General features: G+C 41.4%; 2 protein-coding genes across 2 annotated transcripts in view; one reads left to right on the plus strand and one right to left on the minus strand.

The window, feature by feature from the left end:
* The window catches only part of serpine3 (serpin peptidase inhibitor, clade E (nexin, plasminogen activator inhibitor type 1), member 3), a gene marked incomplete at both ends in the record, with an annotated part of 5,701 nt that extends 1,656 nt beyond the window's left edge, over positions 1 to 4,045 (plus strand). The window contains 7 exons of the mRNA XM_080038508.1: positions 559 to 786; positions 1,264 to 1,506; positions 1,736 to 1,934; positions 2,430 to 2,530; positions 2,727 to 2,813; positions 2,944 to 3,027; positions 3,993 to 4,045. Coding sequence (XP_079894634.1) covers positions 559 to 786; positions 1,264 to 1,506; positions 1,736 to 1,934; positions 2,430 to 2,530; positions 2,727 to 2,813; positions 2,944 to 3,027; positions 3,993 to 4,045 — 995 coding nt within the window. The remainder of the gene's footprint in view (positions 1 to 558; positions 787 to 1,263; positions 1,507 to 1,735; positions 1,935 to 2,429; positions 2,531 to 2,726; positions 2,814 to 2,943; positions 3,028 to 3,992) is intronic.
* Positions 4,046 to 4,317: 272 nt separating this feature from the next.
* On the minus strand, positions 4,318 to 24,306 carry ints6 (integrator complex subunit 6). Its single transcript, XM_080038374.1, has 18 exons — positions 23,879 to 24,306; positions 23,660 to 23,737; positions 22,850 to 22,999; positions 17,968 to 18,057; positions 16,362 to 16,545; positions 13,188 to 13,313; positions 12,588 to 12,739; positions 12,048 to 12,200; positions 10,889 to 11,021; positions 10,619 to 10,713; positions 10,403 to 10,513; positions 9,863 to 10,081; positions 9,465 to 9,591; positions 8,815 to 8,957; positions 8,516 to 8,702; positions 7,493 to 7,906; positions 6,657 to 6,750; positions 4,318 to 6,194 (listed from the first exon to the last, which is right to left on the minus strand). Exons 1-18 carry the CDS (start codon positions 23,987 to 23,989, stop codon positions 6,098 to 6,100), a joined length of 2,664 nt encoding a protein of 887 aa, XP_079894500.1. The 5' UTR covers positions 23,990 to 24,306; the 3' UTR covers positions 4,318 to 6,097.
* Between the last annotated feature and the right edge of the window lie 442 nt (positions 24,307 to 24,748).

Genomic DNA, 24,748 nt, shown 5'->3' on the forward strand with positions numbered 1-24,748 from the left:
TTGTTCAGCACTGCTGCATAGGAAAGATGCCATGGGTGGAATCAAACTGTAGTGACTGCTCATAGGAAACAGTCATATGTTTCTGACAATGATTGGTTTTCTATTAGGCATATCGTTGCAGTCATGAGAGAATCCGTGTTTGACTTCAATTTGGATCACTTTATCCACAAATACATGGAGTTTATCACATGAGACGATCCCTGTAGTTTCTAGCGCTCACCAGACTGAGATAATGTGTTCAGCAAAACTACAAATAAATCAAATGAGCATCGGTTTCAGCTCTTTCCTGCAGGAATATGGTGCACATGCAGTTGAGTTGGCAATGAACAAAGCTATGGGCTTTGAAGTTGAATCAAGTAATGATTCTTGCATTGTAGAGATTTTTTACATATAATATCAGTAGTTTTTTAAAATCGATACTAGTTTTTCGAGCTGGTGCATCTTTGTGCATACATCTATTTATATTCAGCTAAGAAGGTAGCAACTGAAGCTTTCCCTTCCCATATACAGTACTTCCCACAGCTCATATTCCACCTCTTGTGTGTTCCTATCCTGCAGATGCCCAGGTACAAGCCTTCCTGCTTCACTCACAGACTGAGCGTAGTAACAGCAGCCAGGGCCTGTGGCTGCAGCAGACCTGCACACTGTTCATACAGAGCGGAGTCCAGCTACTGGCTGAGTTCACACAACGCGCCGCGGCCTGGGCCAACACCGGCGTGGTCAGAACCAACTTCAGCCAACCCATCAACACTCGCAGCCAGCCGGAGAGAGCGGGACACAACCACGGTAAGAATGAAGAGCGTTATAATACTGTAAATAAAATAAATTAAGAGTTTGTAATATGGAGGGATTTTTTCCACAGAGAATGATGGTCAACTCAGCAGCTCTATTGAGCTTTACAGCCTTAGTTTTGCTTCTTGTTTTGACATTAAAGGTGGAGTCAGCAATTCTGGGGAATGCTTGTTGTTCAAGAACAACCACTAGATGACGCCAAAATACACCATTACTACCTTTAAATAGAGCACTTGCAACTCTGTGCACAGGATGTTTGAGGACTGAGTCCTGTCTTGAATGTATACACACAACATTGTCATGGTATCACTGACGGTTGTCTCATAAGGTACTTTACCGTTAGTACTTCGGGTGTATTTACAAATGCTTTTCTTCTGTTCTTTGTATCAGACCACATAGGTCAATAGTCTGAGTTCTAACAGATAACATGCTCTTTACATTGAACTTTGCCCTTCTTTTGTTGCCTCCCAGATGAGTCGTGGCCCCTCCAGTCAGGTAGCAGCAGCGGGGAGCTGTCGGGCTCGGGCGAGGCCCAGGTGGAGGCCCTGTGGTGGGGACAGCGGCTGCAGATGGCCCTGGTCAACAAGGTGGCCTTCAGGGGCGTCTGGCAGAAACAGTTCCAGTTCACCAACACCCAGAACCTGCCGTTCACCCTGTCTGATGGGAGCGCCATCAAGGTGCCCATGATGTATCAGGCCACAGAGGTCAGCTTCGGTAAGAAACACCATCCAGCCATCCATTGAAATCATAGATAGTAAATAATATGGATAGCATCCGGGCTGACCTCAGTTATTCACATGGCATCCAATAATCCTGGTTTGTGCGCGTCGCCATTTTGTGAGATTTTTACTTAAATGTGTTATGGACTAATCAATACATAACGTCTGAATACATCCAAAACAGTCATAAGTTTCACACCTGAACTTGTCACCTTCCTTGGCAGGTCAGTTCAGGACAGCCTCGGAGCAGCGCTACACAGTGTTGGAGCTGCCGTACCTGGGTCGCTCACTCAGTCTCCAGGTGGTTCTGCCCAGTGAGAGGAAGACCCCGCTCTCCTCTATAGAGTCCCAGCTCACCCCACGCCAGCTGGCCTCATGGGACACCGGCCTGCGCAGGACCAAGATGGACATCTTCCTACCAAGGTTAAGATCAAGTGACATCTTGTTACAAATCATTAGCCAGACTTTTTTAACATTTTCCTAAAGGTGCACTGTGTAACTTTGGGTGTGTCAGAGAAGTGAAATTGTTTTAAGGTATATTCTCATAACTGAATAAACAAACTTTCTTAACAGTGAAAATGGATCCCTGGAACACTGTTTGAAGTTAGAGAGCCTCCTGTAAAGTTACTTTTTCACTGTTGTTGTTTACAGCAGCAGGGCCCACAGTTTGGTTTAGAAACATATTCTAGTCTTACATTTGGTTCCAGGTTCCTCAGAATAGTTCAGTTTTGATTTATGATGATATAATTATTAAATGTTTAGCATTACATGCAGAGAAAATATGTTTTGTAAACTAACTGCAGGCCCTGTGAATGTAAACAAATCCCCCTCCTCTGCAACTGCATAGTGCACCTTTGTGGTTAACAAAAAAAAGTGTTGCATAAATGATGTATAATCAACGTGTTTGTCGGTTCACAGGTTCAAAATGTACAACAAGTTCAACCTGAGGTCAGTGCTTCCCGCCATGGGCATCAGTGACGCCTTTAACCCGACAGCAGCCGATTTCACTGGAATATCAGGTCAATACACTCATGCATTATTAAATGTAGATTACGAGAGTCCTCCACTAAAACAAATACTCCAGTTGAAGCACTTTTTAGAGTGCATTTCTGCAATAAACATACTGTTCATAACGTAGCCTACCACTCGCTTCAGGCCACACTGATGGTTACACACTAGCTCTGCAGGCAGCTGACGGTTTGTTTCTCCCTGCAGTGGAGGAGAGTCTGTATGTGTCTGATGCCTTCCATGAAGTGAGAGTGGAGGTCACAGAGGACGGAACAAAGGCAGCTGCTGCTACAGGTGAGATATACACTGCAGAAGTATTGAAAGGAGTTGTATAGATATTGTGCTATTTAAACATGGCAGTAATCATTTCTTTTGACAGGATAAGTGGTTCTTGGTTGACTCTGCTTTTTTTTAAACCTTGCAGCTATGGTGCTACTCAAACGATCCCGTGCTCCTGTTTTCAAGGCGGACCGGCCGTTCTTGTTCCTATTACGACAAAAAAACACAGGTATTTCACTTAGGCCTTCATTACAGATACCATTACCACTCCAGTCAGTGCTGCTTGAATAGCAGTAGTTTTGCCTGTTTTTAACTTTTCCCCACCAGGCAGATTTAGTTTGCAATATGTTTAATGTGGTAGTTTTTCTACCATCACAGACAGCTATAAGTTTGATATGAAAATCTATTTGCAGTATTTTGTGTTGTTGCTTACTGTTTCGAAGGTAAACTGAAAGCAGATAAGTGACTTCACAGTCTATATTGATATCATTATTAATACCATAACCAACAACGAGTAAATCAACTGAAAAAGTATTGTGTGTGTCCACAGCCTGATATAGTTACATTGATGTCCAAACCTAGACATAATGAGATACACTGTTGCACAGGGTGACATCATTACCGTTACCATGAGCACACATATAGAACGTCCTGCTGCTAGAAATACTCACTAGAACAAAGCACGAGATGTGTATTACTCCACCGCTGAAAATAGTACCTCCCCCCGTCTGAGCAACATTTGCTAAAAATGACACTGGCCTTGGTGTCCTGATGGCTGGATTGTTTTGGGCACATACCACATACAGTAACTACAGTGTCCCCAAATGATTCTGGCCGAGGACTGACTTGATGACTCAAGCAAGCCTGCTGTGATCATTTAAACAAACATACCAACAGCTATCGGTAACTGGGAGAAAGAATAAAGAAACAAAACTCAAAAACAGCATGCATTTATCAAATCAACCAAAACACATGATTTGCAGTTAAGGCCCCCTGTGTAGGATTTCAAAATGTTTGATATGGTGCGTGCGCCCCATAGTTAATATTAACATTAATATCAAAATACCATGCAAAATGAATGGGTCAGCAATTTCCACCGTCCCTGAATTATAATTTGAGGAATTTAAATTGTTATAATCGTTTAAAGCAAATCATTTTTACTTTGCTAAGCTATTTTTGTTTTCTCCATTTCAGGATCCATCTTGTTCATGGGCCGAGTGATGAACCCAGCGGACCAAGCACTCTAAATCTCATTGACCCAAACACCTCTCACACACCTACACACACACACTGCTCCCCTGACCCCTATCACGCTACTGGTATTTATTTGTGGACCAACAGGAGGGTCCACGGGACACTTCAGGAAGAGGGACAATATTTTTGTACATGTCTGTAAATAAAATTTTAATACATGTTTTTACACTCTGGGTGTTTTGCTCTTTTCTTTCCACTATTATGAATAATACTAAAATCAACAGAAACACATAGAGTCACATCTTTACAGAACACTTTATTTACATGGCCCTTCACAGTGTAAAATAGAAACTTTATTCATGGAAATACTTACAAAAAGGCCATTTTCCACTGAACATTCTCTTTAAATAGTTCTCTAGGGTTATTTACAATCTTTACAGTGTATTCAAAATACTCTTTTGGTAGCGGCCTCTTCACAAACACAAAGACGAGTATGGCAGATTTTTTGGTCCCTGTCCGAGGAGGGAGGGAACAGAAGAGGGGCTGCCCTCTGAATCAGAAATCAACTCTTGACCTCTACAACCTCACTTTAGACTATTTGTGTAGATTTGAGAAAAATTGAACAGGCTTGACAAAAATGATGAAAAAACAACTTCTGCAACAAAAAAAAGGTAGTTTTTTTCTTTTTAAATTACATTAAATAAACATTCTCAAATGTACACAAGTGCATTCACGGTTAAGTGACAAGAAGTTGGTTTGGATTCAATGGCGGGGGTGAAGTTCAGGGGGGGGGGGGGGATAAGTTATTTGGCAGCGACCAGCACGTTGTGACAAAGCTGGCATCTGAGACCTCAGTTCATCAACAACAGTTTGTGTTGCTTAAAAAATAAAGGATAAAAATGGTTTGGGGTAAAAGAAAAACTCCTATGTTATTGCTGATTATGATGCATTAGTGTTAGTTCCTGAGTTTTTTTTTGTTTGTTTTTGTCCCTGTATTTCAACATTTGTTACCAATGATGTGGCATCATTCAAAAAAAGGATTTTCACTTTGTGTTGATATCTCTGGAAAAACTCAGCATGGCAAAGTACATTTTCAGTTTACCGTCCCACTGACGAAAATGTGGAGACAACTGTGGATCAGTTTCTTTTCCCAACGAGAAACAAAAACATACATTTTTTTAAGTTACTTCTCGATAATATTAATTGTCAGTCTGGTATAGGTAAACCAAGAGTTGGCTAATTCAATACTTGAGCCAAGTCATACCCTTTTTAAGAGCACAGCCGAGCGGAGTGCTTCGGTTAGTGGAGTGTAGAAGGTCAAATTGAAACATTCTAAAGAGAACGACAGACTCTCATCCTCCTACAAAAAACGGAACAGCAAAAAAATCGTGGAACAACGAGAAGGGAAAAGTGAGTGAGTGAAAAGGCATGAGGAAAGAAGAAAAGGGTTTTTTCGTGAGCATTTCCTGCTGGATCCCGTCTGACCCTGAGTTGGCTGAAAACGTGCACATGACCACCACACACACACACACACACACATACTACAACCTGAACCCTTCCTATACTGTCGGTCCGTCACATAAAAAACAATGACTTTAACGTAACATCCGGGCAACGGCTGTACTTCCTCGTTCATTTCACCTCCTCTTTTTTGAGAGATTTTTCACTCTCGTTTGTCAAATTAAGATCATTTCAAACATCGGGAATGCCTCGGGACGGGTTCACACAGATCAGAAATCAACCGTTGCTCAGAAAACCTCATTGTGTGCAGGCACAAACAATTTACCTTTAACAATAAAAAGCTTCCCCACTCCCTCCATTTTGGATATCTGATAAAATGCACTTGCATCGCCTAGGGTCAACACTGCCTTATGTTTTATACTGTTTTTGTGTGCAAACCAACACGACCATCATTAACGGTAAGATAATGCAGAGAGTCCATTGAACAGGTGATAGAGTGATGGAGGGCTGGATGCTGACTTGTATTGTGTCCGCTAAAGAGAGGCCCCAGCGTAGGAGGTGGGGTGGGGGGGTTCTTTAGCAGGAAGTGGAGGGTTGTCGGGGTTCATTGTCAGTTAGTTCAGTTTTGGGGGAATGAGCGGGTCTCAGAGCGTGTCCGCCACGTGGTTCATGTTATTGGATCTGTTGTGGATCTCTTCCAGGAAGTTCTCCAGCTGCTCGATGAGAACGCGCTTCTTGAACCTTTGAAAAAATAAGAATGAGTGTTAAGGAATTTATTCTATGGCAATTCAATCTATAAAAGCAACATTTTAAGGGGATTTTATAATCATATTCAGGAAAAAGGTGTTGACTATCTCAGGCCTAGGATGTAGGGGAAAGATAATGAAGGTTCTACAGTGCAAGTGAAACACAAATGATTCATTCCTTTAAAAAGGTGCACTAAGTAGTTTAAGGGGAGGGGGATTTTTTTTTACATTGGCCAGCCAGTTTACAAAACGTCTTTACATGTAATTCTTAGTATTGAATTATTCTATCATCATGATAGAGAGGGAAGTTTGTTTATTGAGTTATGAAATTTTACCTTAGAAAATGTTCAGGTCTCTGACAGACCTAAAGTTACGTAGTGCACCTTTAATGTTTTATTTGAGACACAGAGGTAATAACAGTAATGCTGTGACACTAGATGAGGGTTAAACGCTCTACCTGGCCGCTTCTTTGATAATGTTTTGGAGGAAGATGAGCCGGGTGTCCAGAGTGCCCTGGATCTGCTTCAGGAGGTGGAAGATCTTCTCGTAGTCTGAAACAGAACAAAGACAAGTGAACAAAGATGAAATACTTGATCGATGCTGCATTTCTAGAGACAGCCGAAGTCTGGGATCCAAGTATGTTTATATACAGTAAATGTCAAGAAAATACCTACTATAAGAAATTTTCCTTTCAGAAAAATGTCAGCTTATCAAGGCGATTTGTTCAATGGTCATTTATACTATAGATATAAATTCATAGTGACTCAGATTGATTATTGTGGATTGATTAATAATTAAATCTATGTCCGAAAGTAGTGAAAAATACCAGTGACAAGTCAAAGGTGATGTCATAAAGTCACTTGTTTTGGCCAAAACCCAAAGATTTGTAATGGAGTTTTGGATAAAAAAACAAATCGTAGTTTGTTGTCAGATTGTTGTGAACACTACACTCCACTTGGAAGATTACACTGAGGGAGTGTTGTTCCAGTTTCTTCCTCTTTTCTTGAAAAAAAAACAAAAAAAAAACAGTCTAAATAAAATACCAGCTGCACTTTGAAAATAATAGTGCGCCATTCAATACAACATGAACATGATCCAAATCAATAACTATTTCTGAGGTTCAGTTGGTACTGTAATTACACGCAAGGCAGGGTTTTAAAACCTCCCTTCTTGTTGGATATTGAACATTTTAACCACAGTTCTGCCAATACTGTCTTTGTTCTTTATATGGCTGCATCTTTTTTGGCAACTTTTAACATTTGAAAAAAAAAACTATATGTTTGGGCAACGTACGTCTGCCGGGTTTCCTGATCTCTTTGGTGATGAGCGCCCTCAGCTCGTTGTTGACCTTGGTGGTCTCAGTTTGAATGTGCTTCTTCAGCGCCGTGGGCGACAGGTAGCGAGTCATGGGGTCCTCCATCAGCACCATCTCCGCCCCGTCCTCGAAGCCCGACGGCGGCTCACCCTCCTGGGGCTCGCCGTTCTCCTCCTCGCCCCCGTGCTGGAGCTCCTCTGGTTCCTCCGGGTCCTCTGTGTCCGTGTGGTTCTCCTGATGGTCTGCGGTCCCCGAGGGAAGGTCCAGGTCCCCCTCTGTCTCTGTCTCTGCCTCAGTCTCAGAGTCTGAGCTGACCTCCCCGCCGTAGTGGTTCTCATTCAGGTGGTTGATGATCAGCTCCGGTTCAGGGGCTCCGTCACTCATGTCCATGTCTGAAGATACAGAAATTTAAAAAAAATTATGCTATTCGTTTATAAGGGATACTTTTTTAAGATAAGTCTCGTGATAATCTGTGGTTGACTTCTTATTCTGGCCATGCATTATTTACCAGTACATCAGAGATACATCTTTTTAAAAAAAGCTTTTCTTCAATGGGCCTTCCACAAATTTTCATCATTGTATAGTCACATTGAAGCTGTTTTTTTAAATTACCGGTTCTAGAGAGTCTGTGAAAACAGCTTAGGCCCACTAGTTATTTCTTTCAAGCATTTCCAAATTGTTTGTGGTTAATTGGATATTAGTTTGAACAGTATTTACAATTTGCACTGTAATTCATTATAAATACATAATACATCATAATACAGAAATGTTATGAACCAATGTTTTTGTAGCTTCGGCAGATTTTTGGACATCTCACTTTTTCAAGAGCAACACATATGAGAGTGTGGAATATATTTTACAGTGTACCCTGGTGCCATTGAATGCTTTAGAAGAACTGTGTCAGCAGAAATGGCTTTAGATTCAGTTACAGGAAGCAGATATCATTTCAGTTTCAATAGACCCGCCATTCTCCTCCTTCATGTTCTCAATACAAATCTCACCTTCTGATGGTCGGGGGCTGGCGGGGGGCGTTACTGGTGGGGTGTAGGCCCGGCCCAGACGCAGCAGCGGGGACATGCAGCGCCGTCTCTTTGGCCCTCCGCCCGTCATGTTGCTGCTGTCTCCAGGTCTCTTCCCTTTGTTCTGAGGGCCCGTCACAAACTCATCCGCCTCGTCGATCATCATGCCCTAGAAGAGGAAAGAGGAGGAGGATCAATGTACAGGTTTTTTTTTTATCAATATATTTCATTTATTGTTGTGAATCAGGGTAAGGGGTTTTATATGAGTGTGTGGGACTTGCCTTCTTGTCTAGTTTGAAGGGGTTGCCGAACGTGTGCAATCGTTTGGGCTGCTCAGGGTCGGCGTCTCGGAGAGGCTGATGAGCGGCTTTGAGGAAGTCTTGGTAGTTGCCCATCTGGGCTATTGGCACACTGTGGAGCTGGTCTGCACAGCAGACAAAGAGATATAAACACATTATAGAGGGAGAATTTAACAGAAATGTTCAGAAAAAGATTATAGAAATAGGAAAGAAATAATGATAAAATATGCATATTACAGTGATAAAAGAGCAGCAAGATACACTCTAAAGAAAAGGGCAGCATTATCAGACATTTAACCAGTTGTAAGTTATGCGTGTGAGCACTGTTTTTAGCCATTGTTTAAGTCCTCTGTTTAAAGTTTTACTGTTCGTTTCTAGCTTTAGATTTGTGGGTAAAAGTTTCCACAGTTTTGCCCCCTTTGCAGAGAAATCACTGGCCCAAAGATGTCTTGTGTACCAGACAACCACCACAGTTGGAGACTTGATTGCCCTTTGAGAGCTGACCTTTTACTCAGCGGTGGACGTGTCACTGTGACATTAGCTTTGGGTGTGGTTACAAGAATAACAGAGCACATCTGTGACCACATCAAACAGTGAGTGTATGAAACAGACACTTGCACACAGTGACTCACCGGAGTCGTGCCCTCTGAGTGTACAGACGCTGGTGTTGAGCAGGTTCCTCCTCATTCTGCTCAGCTGGTCCAGCAGGTGGCTGCGAGGGATGTCGTATGGATTCCTAAAACTCTGAGGCTTCAGGCCCTGATGAAGACACAAGACAAGAGGGAATTATAGTGGATGCAGTGTGAGAGATATCAATATTTTACTAATACTTAGGCATTTGTAAAAGTTCCCAAGCTCCCAGACATACTACATGAAAACATCTCAAAAACACCTCAAGGGGATTTTTTGGATGGAAGGCCAAGAAGGCACGGACAGAGAGTAAGTAACTGTGAGATTTGAACAAGGAAGTGTTCTTGAGTTAAAAAATAATATTAAATGTAGGAGCCGTTTACAATAACCCAAGCTTTACCTTGTTGAGCAGTGCCAGTTGAAAGCCCTGGAACTCCTTGGGGTTGAGCTCCATGGTGGGAGTGGGAGCCTCTCCGTTGAGACTTTGTTGCAGCTGTTGGATGAAATCCCTCCGCTGGGCCGGAGATATCCCTCCGCCACGCCAGCGCACCTTGATGCCGGCCTCTGGCACCGACTTCTTACCAATCAAGGCGATCAGTCGGTCGTACTCGATTTTCGACTGGAAATGTGAGGAAATGATCAATATGACATTTTTAAAAGGAAGTTGGATTTATTTTTCTTACTTGATATATAAGACAATAAAAAAATAACATGCACTCTTAGGATGGGTATTATTTATTGATAAGGGTTAATATAATATTGAATTTTTAGAACGAAAACTAAAATGTTATAATTTTTTGGCATGGTTTGCCAATAAATATTTTAATTTTTTTTAAATAGCACAATACTTACCATTTAATTGAGATACTACAACCCAGAAACTACAACCAGATTACAAATACAGGCACACACACACCCGCACACACACACAACTTCTCACCTGTTGGCTAAGTTTCTTCAGGTAGGAGACCACGCTGTAGCTCAGGCCATACTCCATGTTGTCGGCCAGCAGGTTGGGTGCGCCCATGATTCTCAGAGCCTTCCTCAGGGACTATGGAGAAGACACAATAATAAGACTGGTGCTGGTGGCATCTTCTATGGTTGTTGTGTGTCAATCAGACAGAAACTTAAAGCCAGAAAAAGGAATGCCACTTACCCCAATGTAATATGGAGGCATGGTCTTCAGGTAGTTTTCAAAGGACTGCCGCCATTTGATGGTAGGCTTGAACTTGTGCACTTTGATCAAGTCGTCTGCAATAAGTGAGAAAAAACTAAACATATGAGAATATAAAAATGGCATTCATCATATGCAACATGCACTTTATTACGCAATCCTGTAATCAAACATTAAGTTATATAAGAGAGAAATATTTAATAATTTTGATTTTTTTTTCTCACAAATTTGTAATGGATCCATATGTCTTACCCAGGAGTGGCAAGAGCACGGGGTAGTTATAGGGCATCACAAACAGGTTGACACAGTTCAGAGCTGTGCTGGCCTTTAAATAGCCAAACGGTTGGCCCAGGTCACTGTACTTGGCACTGTTACACACAAACACCTGGAAGACAAGAGAGAAGATCAATGAATGTGTGCGGTGACAATTTGAACTCTCCAACCCAAAAACAAAAACATAGGATTTGCAAAGATTTTGTTGTTATTGTTTTGTTAACAGGCTTATTAACAGGCTGCTGTTTTATTGGGGTACGACCTTCAAAAGGGACATGTAGCCTGAGCAAAGTCCATGCATTAACTTGACTACCAGTGGGTCACCCTTACACCTTATGCTGAATAGTGTGAACCATCTCTTTAAAAAGGAAGAGTGCACTCTCAACACTCCCTCTGTGATTCTGCAGCTAATGTTTTCACCTCAACTAACCTCTGTCAGACTCTCAATATGGATAAGTGGGACACAGCCTACGGTGGCTGTGCTTTTTTCTTATTGTAATATTAATGTGGCGATCCCATTTTGTATTCCACTGCCTGCTGTTGACTGTCTGTGAGGATTTACAGCAACAAATACAAATGTGGGACAAATGAAAAATGGAGGGACAATTTACTATTTTTGACCCACATAACTAGAGGGGCAAAGTGTCGGGTCTAAAAGGTGGCCGCAGAGGAAAAAGACCATGACAACTAAATCCAATGGGGTTACCCTCCTTTAGCAGTCAAAGCTGGACTTTCTCAGCCACAGATGTACTTAAACCCAGTTGTCCTTTGAGCTAACTGGGTTAGAATGATCACTTGTCTGCAGCACTTTATATGTTAACATTAGCTTAACAACTTACTGATATTTAGAATGTGTCACCATGTTTACATTTTATCACATACATTCCCTCTTTCATGATCCCACACATAATATTCAGTCAATAACTTAGGCTATTGTGAGCAGCTTTTAGAAGCTAAACATTTGTATCAGCGTTTGAAAAAGGTAAACACCTTAAATCTCAAACTTCACACATATTGTCAACCAACAGCAACCATGGTGGAGCATCTAATGTTATTCAAAGTTAGAAGGAGCACAGCTTTCAGCTTAAATGATTGATTACTTTTCCGCTTTTGTGTTGTGTTTGCGACGGTACCGTACCTGCCAGCAGATGTGTGGGGACTTCCTCTCCAGAATGTACTGCGTGAGAGGCGAAGGCTCCAGCTCATATTTGTCAAAGGGAACCTTGTCTATCACCATGGGCTCCGAGTCCAGACAGGAGAAACGCACATGGGGGTGAGCCGAACGGGGGGGCTGGAGGGGGGGACACAAGAAGGAGGGTTTTACTTTTTATTTTTACATTTGGTCACCTTGTTCCTTTATCTGTTATATTATGCTATACATGTGTCAAGTGTGATAGTGTTTTGTTTCTAGCCATACTTCCCTTTTTGCTCCTTAATTTTGACGTACTATTGTATGCTGCAAGTGTCTTCGTAAACCAACACATGCCCATCTCTTTACCTTATGTCCTATTTATTATACAGTACTTTCTTTGTGACACAAATACTTTTTTTTATACAAACACATTAAAAAGTGAATGCAACACATTTATCATAGGACTTATAGTATATGTGTGATCAAAGGATACCATATGCTTTCTTGTATAAGATTTTAGTTCTTTATTTTTCAAATGCTACTTACCAGCGTGGGAGAGTTCTGGTCCGGCCAGAAGGCCTCTGGGACAGGCCAGTGGCCGATGGGGACCCCGGTCTTAGGGTTGGGTCGGACGTAGATCAGCTTGTGACAGCAGTGCCAGGCCTGTGGACCAGACTTCAACACCTCAGCTGGAGCGTCTGGACACACACAGAGCAGAGAGGGAGAGATGACTTCACAGGTTAAACCAACCAACAGCAGTTTAAGAAAATACATTTAGTTGTGTACATTCAATTTTGTAAAGATGCATTTTTTTGCTGCAAAAAAACATATACAAAAAATGTATACTGTGTTGTCCAAAATAAGACCATGCTGACTGTTGATTGGTGTATTTAGTTTTTATTATTATTTTATCTATTTTGCTGTATGCTTGTCTCTATTTCTAAAATTGTATAAAAAAACAGTATGCACACCAGTAAAATATTAAGCTGGTGGTTCAAACAGTGACACCCCACCAGCTGTAAAGAAAATCCCAGAGAGGATTAAAAAAAAAATACAGTGAGTTGGAGAGAGCAAAAAGAGATTATCCACTTGTCAAACAAAAGCGCTGCAAAAAATATAGTCGGGGACGTGAGGTGTGTCTCTTACCCTCTAAAGGAGGAGGGTCGGGCCCCGTCTTCTCAAAGTTTATCACCACTCCACTCTGGATCTTCTGCACCAGAGACTCCAGACACTGGTTCAACATACGCTGGGAGAACACACTGTACGAACGACCTGCAACACACACACACACACACACACACACACACACACACACACACACACATAGTGTAAGTTCTAAATCCACACATCTTATTAAGGTTTTAAAGCTGCATTATTTCATTTGTTGTGGCCACTAGAGGGCAGTGGAACAAGCTGAAAAGGGAAAACATCTCCCATATCGTCACAGTAAAAGTTGTTCCAGATAATGTGCTAGCGTGTTAGCATTGCTACCAGACAATGCAACATTATCATTCATTTTGGAAATCACATTTCTTGTCAACTTATTAATTTAAGTGTGATATAAACTCTTTGTTGTTTTAGCTTTGCCAAACAACCTAATACAAATATATCTGGCTCTTCCACCTGCTAAATGCTCCACTCTCTAGACCAGGAAGTCATTAAGTTTGCCTTGCTTGGCATTAGCAGCAGAGCTTGTTTGCTGACAGCTAAAATACAGCTACCTACTGCTGCTGCTGCTGCTGCTGCTGGAAGGGGGTTAGAGCTGAATCACCCAGTTAATGAGCCATAAAAACTAAATACCGAGCTAAAAAAAATGGTCTGGAACCCTCCATGGTGCCCAGGGGACCAAAAGAGATGGGTGAACCATCGTTTCTCTACGGGGATTTACACAATGAGCATCCACTTACACATTATATACAGTATAGTCACAGTAATCACAATCCGTTTGACCCATACAGCAGTTACCATAAACCATGTTGATTGGTGTAGCTTCAATACAAAAGTCCCAAATATCTTTCTTTATAATTCATTTAAAACTTAATTTGAAATTTTTTAAAGAAGAACAACGACAAATTCAACTGTAAGTAGTACTCTGTGAAACCGTACAAGTGTATTAATCAATTGACATTTTCAGAGCAATAATCCAAATTACGGTGAAGCCACGACTGAATTGTGAATCGATGCCTTTTACTCAGTGAAAAAGTGAACATCTGTTGTATTACTGTTATGTGTAGAGACTGTAGTTATACAACTGTTCATTCATCTCTCTATTTATATGATGGATCCAATCTGCCATGAACGAATCAAACCAGGACGTCCCGAGAAAGGACAAATGCCAATATCCAGCCCTAGGATTTTAGATTAATAACTGAATCACGATTGACATGTTGATTTTCTTGTGAGAGAAAACAAAAAGAGGTATGGCTCAAATACTAAGTAATCAAATTTAAAACTAACTATCAGAACCAAATGCTAAATGTTGCGGGATATGCTAAAACGGTACAATCAATCTGCTTTAGTTTATCCATCACGGCGTCAGATACAGGAGCAGTTAAGGTCGGATGAGTAAAGCCTCATGAGTAAGAAACACTGTCTTACAAAAGTGATTAGTCAGATTCAGCCTTCGGGACAATTTTTTTCTGCCTCCAACTTCACCTCCGATGACCTTGCTATGCACCCATTCACTCACTCATTTCAATAGGCCGTGGCTTTGTGTCAGGTCTGCCATCAGCAGTAATGGACAGGCAGCCTGCACCGTAGGACTGTCACTGACAATGGAAGCTGTGTCATGATCTGCATTCAGCAACACTGACACAGAGCTTTGGTGTGGTGTGGTTTGCTCTACTCTGCTCTCTCTCTCTCTCTCTCTCTATCTCTATCTCTCTGTATGTGTGTGTGCGTGTGTGTTAACCTTAACCTATAGTCATACATTATGAAATTGCTTAAAAATAGAAGTCAATATATGAATATTTATTAGATGGTTTGGATTGAAAAAGGAGTAGTATTAAATAATGATATCCTTACTACTGCTTTACGAACATTTTAAAACAGATTTTGTTGAAAATTGAATTTTTTTGTTGTTCACAATACAAAATGTACTTATTAAAAACATCTTTATATTGTCTTTTTTGTCTTATCTCCTCACATGATCGAAATAAGAAAGCTAAACTAAACCTGCCATCTGAGCATCGTTCTAGTCCGTCCCTCTACAACCAGGCACCATGACGACTGGAGACAGGAGGGATAATAAAAGTCTACTTTTTCAAGTGGATGTTCTTTAAAGCTGCTATATAGGCAGCAAACATTCGCCATATTCTACAGATTGAACGTTAAGTCATCGGCCTGGAGGTATCTTGATGTGCCTGTGCGTAGGAAAAATATCCTGATTTAACCTGAACCAGGTGGGAAAAAAATATGGGCTTTCTAACCATAATCAACCCCCCCCTCCCTCCTCCATAACAGCTGACTTGCTAAGTGGTTAAAACAAGAGCACGCTGTGTGTTGTTCTGGGTTTGTTCTGCTCCCACTGACAAACCTGTAAACACAAGTAACTCTGAAAATGTTGAGCAAGACGCGGTACTGAGACGGAGCTCTGGGCTGTCCCTCATCACAGCTGCCAAGGCCCTATCGCTGACTTCTTCTTTCACTTCAAAAACAGAGCTATTATTCTCCTCCGCCTTTGTATTGACAGAGAGAATCCATCAGCTGTGCTACAGAGTGCATTTAGCCGCTTTGATCTAGTGTTATAAATAATATGAGCTTGTCCCAGCGTGTTTCACCAGGCTATTTCGTAGAAATTAAGATTTTGTTACTCCCACTGGAAAATCTCTACCTGTTTATTTCCAAAACAATGGTTACAGTGACATCCATTTACAAATAACTGGCTTTTGACTAAATAAAATGCATTAAGGTAACAATCAATGTATCAATAGTGTGGTGTACGGACAATCCAAGGATTCGAATAGTTATTTGTCTGCAGTGTCTTTTGCAATGTACTTTTACCTCTGGATCCAATTATGTTAATTATACGAGTAAGCTTCCTGGTTTTAATTTGTTTTGGAGTGATTGTCATGTTATTTGAAAAGGTATAGGCTACATGCTGGATTTAGTGTAGATCAAATTGGTTGTGTCTTATTGTAGCCTATTTGTGTTTATGAAACAATAACACTTATGGGGACACTAAGAAATAAACCTAAGCGGGAGCTCAGGAGAACTTCCACAATTCTTTAGTCTGGAACCTCAAAAAACAAAAACAAAAAAAAAACACACACACACACACACACACATTAACCAAAGCCCAGCTGTGCTCGGTCCACCTACCTCCGGTGACCTCACACATGGGGGTGATGGGAGAGTCGTCTGGGGGGACTCCGCCCTGGGGTTCAGGCTCCACTGAAGCGTTTCCGGGGATCCGCAGCACCAGAGCGAACAGCCGCTGGTCCCATCTGAAGGGCTCCTTGGTCAGCTCGCTGCCGGGCAGAGGGGTCGTCAGGGGCAGGTGGAGCTGGAACAGGGGGAGGAGAGGAGCAAGAGGAGTGAGTGTCTATTATAAAACTAAGCATTGAGAATAACTACAGACAATTTGTCAGTGATGGCTATTGTCTGACAGTATTATGTTATATACAGTACAGTACATAAATTGGCCCTGCGTTCCAAATCGCATACCTTTTTTCTATTCTACATACTACTTCTGACTGTAAATAGAATCAAGATGGCATACAGTAGACATAGAATCGGGACATAACTTTTACTTATTTATTTTATCTTATCATTGCGCCTTGATCTTGCCCCTTGTAGTAGACATCCAGGTATTTTTTAAGCATACTAAATATGAACACAATAATTGGGACATCCTCAATCTTTTTTCTACCATACTAAATAGCAGAAATTATGGGGATTGGAACGCAGCCAAAGTGTCAGTGATGGCTATTGTCTGACAGTATTATGTTATACACAGTACATAAACCAAGCGACTACGGCAATATGTCGGTAGAGATTTTGCCATCATGTTCACACCCAGTTAGCTCTTCCTTTAATGTCACTGGTCGTCTGAGACTAAATTTCAAAATCAATATGCATGATTTTTTTAATAAGAATATTGATGAATCGCCTTAATGAATCACTGCATTATCCAAAGGCAGATGTTTCCGTCAGGTTATCTCATCTTTTGGGCTGTTTTCCATTCAATATATGGCTATTTCAATATGAAATGATTTATTGTGCCAAAGAAGATTTTATTCATATTGCCTACTGCTGCCAGCCTGGGTTTGTCATCCGGTGTATAAAAGCAGATCTACGGTTTTGTGATTAAAACAGCAACATTTACGCAGACGCCCACTGTTCACTGAAGCGCTATTAAAAGATCACATAGTGTTGATGCAGCATCGCAGCAACAGGCTTCTCACCACCATACTGCTCCTCACACACACACACACAGGTTCTGATTTTCTCCTACAATTTCTCATTTAAGAGAGGTGGCACAAACGTTTAAATAACTGTCAGAAGAACTGCGAAATTTCACTTATAACTAGTGTCTGAAAAAGCCCCGGGACCTTTCCCAGAAGCTGTAAATTAGACTGTGGTGGCTGCTGAACCAAAGGATTTAATTGTATGAGTTTGACCTCCACGCGTTCTACAAAACTGACTACATGGCTTTAAAGAGTCTTCTTCATTCTCAGAGGGTGATCTCAGCAGAAAATATTCTACTTGGATTTGTCAAATTGGCAAAAAAAAATGTGGGGGGGGATTTTTTTTTTTAGCATTTAGCCTCTACAGTGACATATAACAGGGCAGAGATGGATGAAGTAATAGATGCTTGTGTTAAAGTGTACATTGTGTGTGTGGTTGTTATGGTCCAACCAAAGCAGGAAGCCCTCCTGATTGGCCGGGACCCAACCCTCTGCCTCTGTGCAGACGTTTGGCTGACCTCGTCTTGGACTCCACCGCCGCTGGTCAACTTGTTGCCGTCGCTGATGGTGATTATGATGGCCGGCTCGAGGAAGAAGGGATTCCTTCCCTGTGGAAGTGGAGAGAGAGAGCGAGAGAGGGAGAGAGAGCGATATACATTCAGTTAATTTTGAAAACTAAACCACTAGAACAGGAGAAGACCTACTAAAAAAGAACATTTAGAGAAGCGAACAGCTAGATTCATAATGGAATCCAGCAGCTGTGTATTTATAGCACCTTCAAGTTTGAGGCATAAATGAGACGGATAACATCATATGACACAGATGACCTTCTTGAAGAGAGCGTGTGTGTGAAAGAATAAACCTAATATCAAGTATTCAAAAGAAAACGGGAAAAGAACAGTTTTTGTATACTGAGCACTGAGCAGCACTAGTGTGTACATCTGAAGGACCATGTTCACTCCATCCTCCACACCACTGCATTACCCTTGGATGTCTATAGTGAAACCTCTGTTCTGCTAGACCCCCCCGCCCCCCCACTGTATTTCATGACAGCAGCAGGCACTCCACCACACTGACAAAATGAAAGTGGAGCAGCGCCGCATTTATCACGATGCATCAGCGCTGGGAGATCTCCACAGAGAGAGAGGGGACAAAGAATAACTCGCTGAGTTAACGGTGTAAATCTTCAACGCGGCCCGACAACTCCTGTCAGCAAACACTAGTCAGGAGCACGCCGCCGGACCCTCACCGCACTGCACACACAGACACTTTATAAAAGGCCATCTCTGTTCTGACAAGCGGACCTGAGATTATTAATGGATGTGTGGACCCGTACCTTTAGGCTGCGGTTTGGGCTGAATGATGGATCTGTCTAGTATCCACAAAACGCCCCAAAGTAAACAGCAGGATACTACCAAGATCCACTGTACTGGAGGTGTCCATGACAACATTGATTTATTTATTTCTATCTTTCTTTTTTTATCTTTCTTTTTTTGCCTTTGATATAGAGCATTTTCTTAGCATGCTAATGAGCTGGAGGTGAGGCTAACTTCTTGCCTTACGTATATGGTCACTTCAGCTCACTTGGCTTGTAATGTTGCTAATGATGCAATTATTTGTATGTGATAAAGAGGTGGGGTAAGAAAAAGCCAAATACAGCCATTAAAATGAGATGTTGGCTCATCCACCCAAACCCTATTAACGATACAGTACAAGCAGCCAGCTCTGCTCCTGTAATTTTGTCCACAACAGTCAATGTGTCACCACATATGGGGCTAAAAGGTGAGTCAATTAAATCTCACTGTTTTGATTAAGCAATTTATTCTTTCTTTCAAGTTATATTTCAAGCTGAAATGCCAAACAATTTACCGGTTGCACCTCTTCCAGAGTGGAAAATTGGCTTCCTCTAGTACAAGCAATATGAATAACTTTAGATTTGGGGTTATTTGAGAGGCAAAACAAGCCGTTGAAGGAAATACCCTTGGGCTGTATTCAAATGGCTCTACAGCCCACAGACCATAACAGAGACACACACTAGAAATCAGATTGAGAGCACACAGGCACACACACACACAGGATGAGATATCAAAGTTGACTTTTCTCTATGATTTGAATATTGCCAATTGCAGCCCAGCTCATAGGCAGATAGGGTCTTTTATCTGGTCAGATACAGTCAAGTCCATGCCCAACTTAAACAGCAGGATCTCCGGTCTGCTAACACAACCCCAGACTGATCCATTAGAGCTATCACCCCCGCAGACATGTTCACTGGTCACATCAGTTCTCATGCTCCCCTGCTCCCCCCGACCCCCCCCCCCCCCTCTCTCTCAATGCTCTGTTAATGAAACTGTGATCAGGCTCCCTTGCTTCCTCCATACACTGCTCTCCTGCTCCCAGGGGACAGTCATTTCAGATGCCTGGCAACCTAGAGGGCTCTTTGTTACTGTAGGGAGAAGCACTCCACACGGCAATATGAACTCCCACACAGCCTTATAACACCTTTTTTGTCTCCTCCCTCTCTGGCTCTCTCCACCCCACTGAACCATATTACACACACACACAAAAAATCAAAGTCAACCTTTCTTTATGAATTAAATTGGAACTAAAGCGGCCAGGATTGGGTTATTATGCGGGACACTTCAAATACAAAAGCCATCTGAACACAAGCTACCGCGTCAGTTTGGCTTTTCTTTGACTTAAAGTTAATTTGAGAAATACAGACAAAAAAAAAAAATCTGTGTAGTCTCCAGAGCCCTGATAAAAATGTCACTTTCAATTGCTCAAAGAAAAGAGCAGCACCTGAATAGATTTTCAGATCATTGTTGTCCACGATAAGAGGAAATTAGGTCTATCGGTAACATCTGCTGCACAACATACCCTGCTTTCAACAAATGACTTTGCGTGCTGATAAAAGATGGTATGTGTGCAGTGTTTCCTCAGTATCAATATTAATGTAAATGTGAAGTCTTGCTCGTAAACAATCTGCTAGTGAATCAATACATTTTATGCTGAAGCGCACTTGTTCCTCTTCCCTTGAAAAAAACATTTTCTAGCAAACTGGTTAAGCTTCACTTAAAAAGGAAACAAAAAGTACAACATCGACAAAAGCTTTGTAAAAAATTGCTTGCTGCCAAACATTTACTGGTTCCAGCTTCACAAACGTGAGGATTTTCTACATACGTTTACGTTGTCTGGTCTATTTTTGATTATAAAGACCGAAGGATTAATCCGATTGCAAATAAATACACATACATGTTAGTTGCATCTCTATCACCATGGTTATTATGCTGCATCTTTTGAAAGGACATAATACACTAATTACATCAATTACTATTATTACAATATCAAATCATGTAATCTTAAATTGGGGACAGAGGCTCTCCCCTCTTATGTGCCATTTATTCAAGGACCGATCTCCTATCAGTCACAGAGGAGATAACCGGTCATTAAATTATGAATACTGTTAAATCAACCTGTCATTAGGGGTCACTAGTGACCGGTAAAGAACACATTGACATTAACATTAGTGTGTGCCGAGTGTGTATGTGTGTTCGCAGGCCGTCAGTGTCCATATCTCTTCTGCCAGCTTGACAGCGCTTTTGACATTCAGAGTATCCGACGTCTCTTCACATGCATTATGTATGATGTATGTTTGCATTGCCCTGGATGGTAAAGATCTTCCCTCATCACTCGGGGAAAATGCTACATTCACTATTGCTCTCCCATCGTCCAGACTTACCTCAACGCTTGAAAACTGACGTCCCAGATTCAATATCAACCACAAGTGCACGGACTAATCTAGCAGTGAAACTGGGTATGGAGGACTCGGCTTTTTAAGCTTACATAAATACTGACAAATCTCTGCAGCCAAGAAAAAAAACGCACAGGGTTGTTTTACATCTCCTACGAACTATTTTATGATGTCATTTTTTTCCTCTCTCTAGTGAAATCCAGATAGAGCCAGTCTGGTTATGTTGTGTCACACACTACAAGGTAAGTCGCGTGATGAAAGAAGACGATGTCATCTGTTGCAGATAAATCATTAGGCTGACGCGGGAGTAGTAAACACAATCTCACACAGCTTTCCTTTCAACAACTATACCTCCTCCTAAACTGGAAACCCGATCACAGAGGCTGGTTACGTCATCAGGAGGCACTTTTTGGGAGCCGGGCCATCAATACTGAATTAGTAACAGGCTTTGTGGGCTCAACAAATATCTGCCATATTATGTCCCAATTAATTTTTATGTGAATGCAGGCTATGAAATCAAGACTTGTATCAAATGCACAAATAAAAACCGAGTTGAGCAACACAATGGAAACAACATGTCAGACATCTAGTTAGCTGCATTAAAACCTTTTTGTGGATATTTTATAACATTCATGATCTTGAGAGATGAATTTTGCTGTTACTTTGCACTTTTACTTAAATACATGTCCCAGTTGCAGAACTTTACAAATCAGTCTATAACGTAGCATTAATTAGATAATGGATGTACATTCTGCTCTAGTAAAAGGTAAGAAATATACTAGGAGAATATGCCTAGCAGGCACATATGCCCATGGAAATTGTAACTAAAATCCTCCACGAGTTTAAAAGTCCTCTGGCAAGCGAGACACTAAACTCAGTGGAATAAAAAGTAGAGCAGCCTGAAACAGCAGCCCATCTATAAGTCATACCTTTTATGAATGTTTTAATGTAATATATTTTGTTGAAACCTGTTTCCGAGAGACTTTACCTTTAAAAGGGTAACATCTGAAGCTGTACTCTTACTAGGATGGTTTTCAAATATTTTGACCTACTCACTTACTTCAATGAGGGCAGACATTAGAAACCCTCTGAGAACAATACAATTAAATAGCACCTCCAACTAGACCATTGAGTTAAAATAAGACCAACAAGTACTTCAACAAAACTGAACATCACATCTCTTTTAACCAGATTGAATATAAAGCTGCTCTGTTGTATACCAGTGCAGAAGTTTTAGATAAGTGTTTCTAATAAAACACCAATGTGTTTGTTCCCCTTCGGCTGGGAGAGATCATCTGATTTAAATTACATTATGACCTTTTAGGGTTTGGATATTTCAAAGCAAATCTACATATCTCAAATTATTCAGCTGCGCATGATTCAGAGCAGTGTGGAAGAATGTTACGCAATCACCAAATGAATAAAAAGGTTACTAAAGGTGAAAAATAAGTTTGTTGCTGTTGTGTTTGTGTCATCATGAGCACACGGCTGAAAGTGTGTGGGGTTCACGGTATGCATGTGGTTGATGCTTGTAAGACTGGGAATAGGGGGCGGGGATCGGGGAAGTGACTCTGTGGGGGGGCATATAGCACCTTATAACACACTTTCTAAAACCTGATGTTCCTGGCTGCCTCTTCAGTAGCACATACCTGTCCATAGTTGTCTATCCCAGTCACTAATCTATTGAGATTGAGTAAATCAAAAGCGGTCCTCAAGGACTGGCCAATAGTAGTGAGTCCGTTTGCTTGGAGGTTCCTCAGCTCCGTCATGAACGTTGCATGGCTTTCTTTCCATCCAGCCTTTAAGAAAAAAACATATACATGTGGTTAATAACATAGATTAAATTGAATAAGCACCTCCACTGTTGTGACCACCAGAACACCTCTAAAAGATGGCAATGGTTAACTTGAATGTTTTAATTATAATTTCTAAATTATATAAATAAATGTATGTATTTATAAAGTGAAAGAGAGGCTGATTTATCCTTGTCAAGCCAATAATTGCACTGCAGCCAAGACCTTGATTTATTATTATTATTATTATTGTTATTATGATTATTATTATTATATTTTATAATGTATTTTTTTATTTATTTTTTTACTCCAGGCTTGTGCAATGAGCCTGGGATCATAAATAAGAAAGTGGCATAAGTCGGTGTGACTAAAGTGGCAATTTAGTAAAAACAAGTAAAAGTAAGCTAGTCTGTCACCCCCTCCCTCCTCCCCCCCAGATATCACCTCGCTGTATAAATAACACCCAGAGTTCCTTGCTGCTCACATTGAAACAAAATGTCGGCCATGTTTTAAAAGGGGTATGAAAGCTCCTCCTGAAGATTTTTTTTCTCCTCTCTACACACAATTTGATGTAGGTGATCACAACGTGGTGGAGCGATGGAGGGACAGTATATCTGCGCAATGTATAGCTGGACATATGACCCCCGAAAACAAAAAAAACTATACCTTTATCCCGAACGGAACGTCTTCAAAATTTACCAACATATACCGGTCCCCTCGGCTGGCCGGATCTCTCCCTCTGAGCTGTGGAGATAGTAGAGCATTATTTACGGTTATCAGAGACATCAGCTTTGACAGGCGAGCTTGCAACAGTACAATGATGATCCGAACCGCAGTCCCGCTCGGGGATCTCCCAATATGAATGTGTCCCGTGGTTTACAGTACCTTCATAAAAGTCTCAACAGCGCCTTTTGCTATGTCCAGATAGGTAGTGCCCAGATGGGTGCGCTGGTTCATTGAAGCGGACGTGTCTATCAGAAAAAGTAAAACGGGCATTGTGATGGTAATGACACGTTCTGCATGGACTTGGTGTCAGTACAACCGGCCAAAACGCAAAAAAAATCTTTTGTTCTCCTGCCGCCTGTATCACCTCTCAGCTAGCTAGCTAGCTGGCTGGCTAACTGTCTGTCTCACACATTCTTTCAAAAAAGTGTAAGAATAGTGAGTATAGCGGCCCTTTCCGGGCAAACTAAACTAAAAACCTCAAACCCTAGGGGCAGGATATTGATTCATGAGGGATTTTGATAATTTTTACAATATTTTGCAAATATTCCTAAGTTTCATAGTAACAAAGTTCCCCCTCATAGTGAGTCCCTGCTTCTCCCTACACTGAATGCGCTGTGGCTCCTCAAACGGTTTTAACCTAAGCTCCACGCTTGGCTCCGCCCCCAGAGCGGTCTTTCAGCGTCACGTGCCAGAACACTCTCTTCCCATTGGCTGGCTGAAGCCGCTCATTACCATATCCAAATTAGGCCAACGTTTGAGCGTCTCATGCGCATGCTTGCTTGCCCGAGAGGCAGGAATGCGAGGAAAATATTCTGTACATGCATTTTATGTGTTTGAGAATGTAATTTATGTGGCGAAGGGCTAATTTTTCCATAGAAACGCCGTGTTTGTTTTCGCTGTATTGTTAAGGACTGGGTCTGCGTCTTCCCTGAAAGATTACGTAATCAACATTTACTTCATCCTATGCACGGGCGTGGGCTACTGTAAAAGAAAAGACAACCCCAGAAGACTATAGAGAGACAACTAAGG

This window comes from Ammodytes marinus (genome assembly GCF_949987685.1).
Source record: "Ammodytes marinus genome assembly, chromosome: 12".
Lineage (NCBI taxonomy): Eukaryota > Metazoa > Chordata > Actinopteri > Uranoscopiformes > Ammodytidae > Ammodytes > Ammodytes marinus.

What these genes read in the sequence shown, in the direction of transcription:
- ints6 (XM_080038374.1), bottom strand. Translation starts at nt 23,989, where the DNA reads ATGCCCGTTTTACTTTTTCTGATAGACACGTCCGCTTCAATGAACCAG. An exon ending in CGTGCTCTTGCCACTCCTGG is followed by an intron (nt 10,714 to 10,888) that starts GTAAGACATATG and finishes CACTTATTGCAG; the next exon opens with ACGACTTGATCAAAGTGCAC. An exon ending in AACTGGCACTGCTCAACAAG is followed by an intron (nt 9,592 to 9,862) that starts GTAAAGCTTGGG and finishes TGTCTTCATCAG; the next exon opens with GGCCTGAAGCCTCAGAGTTT.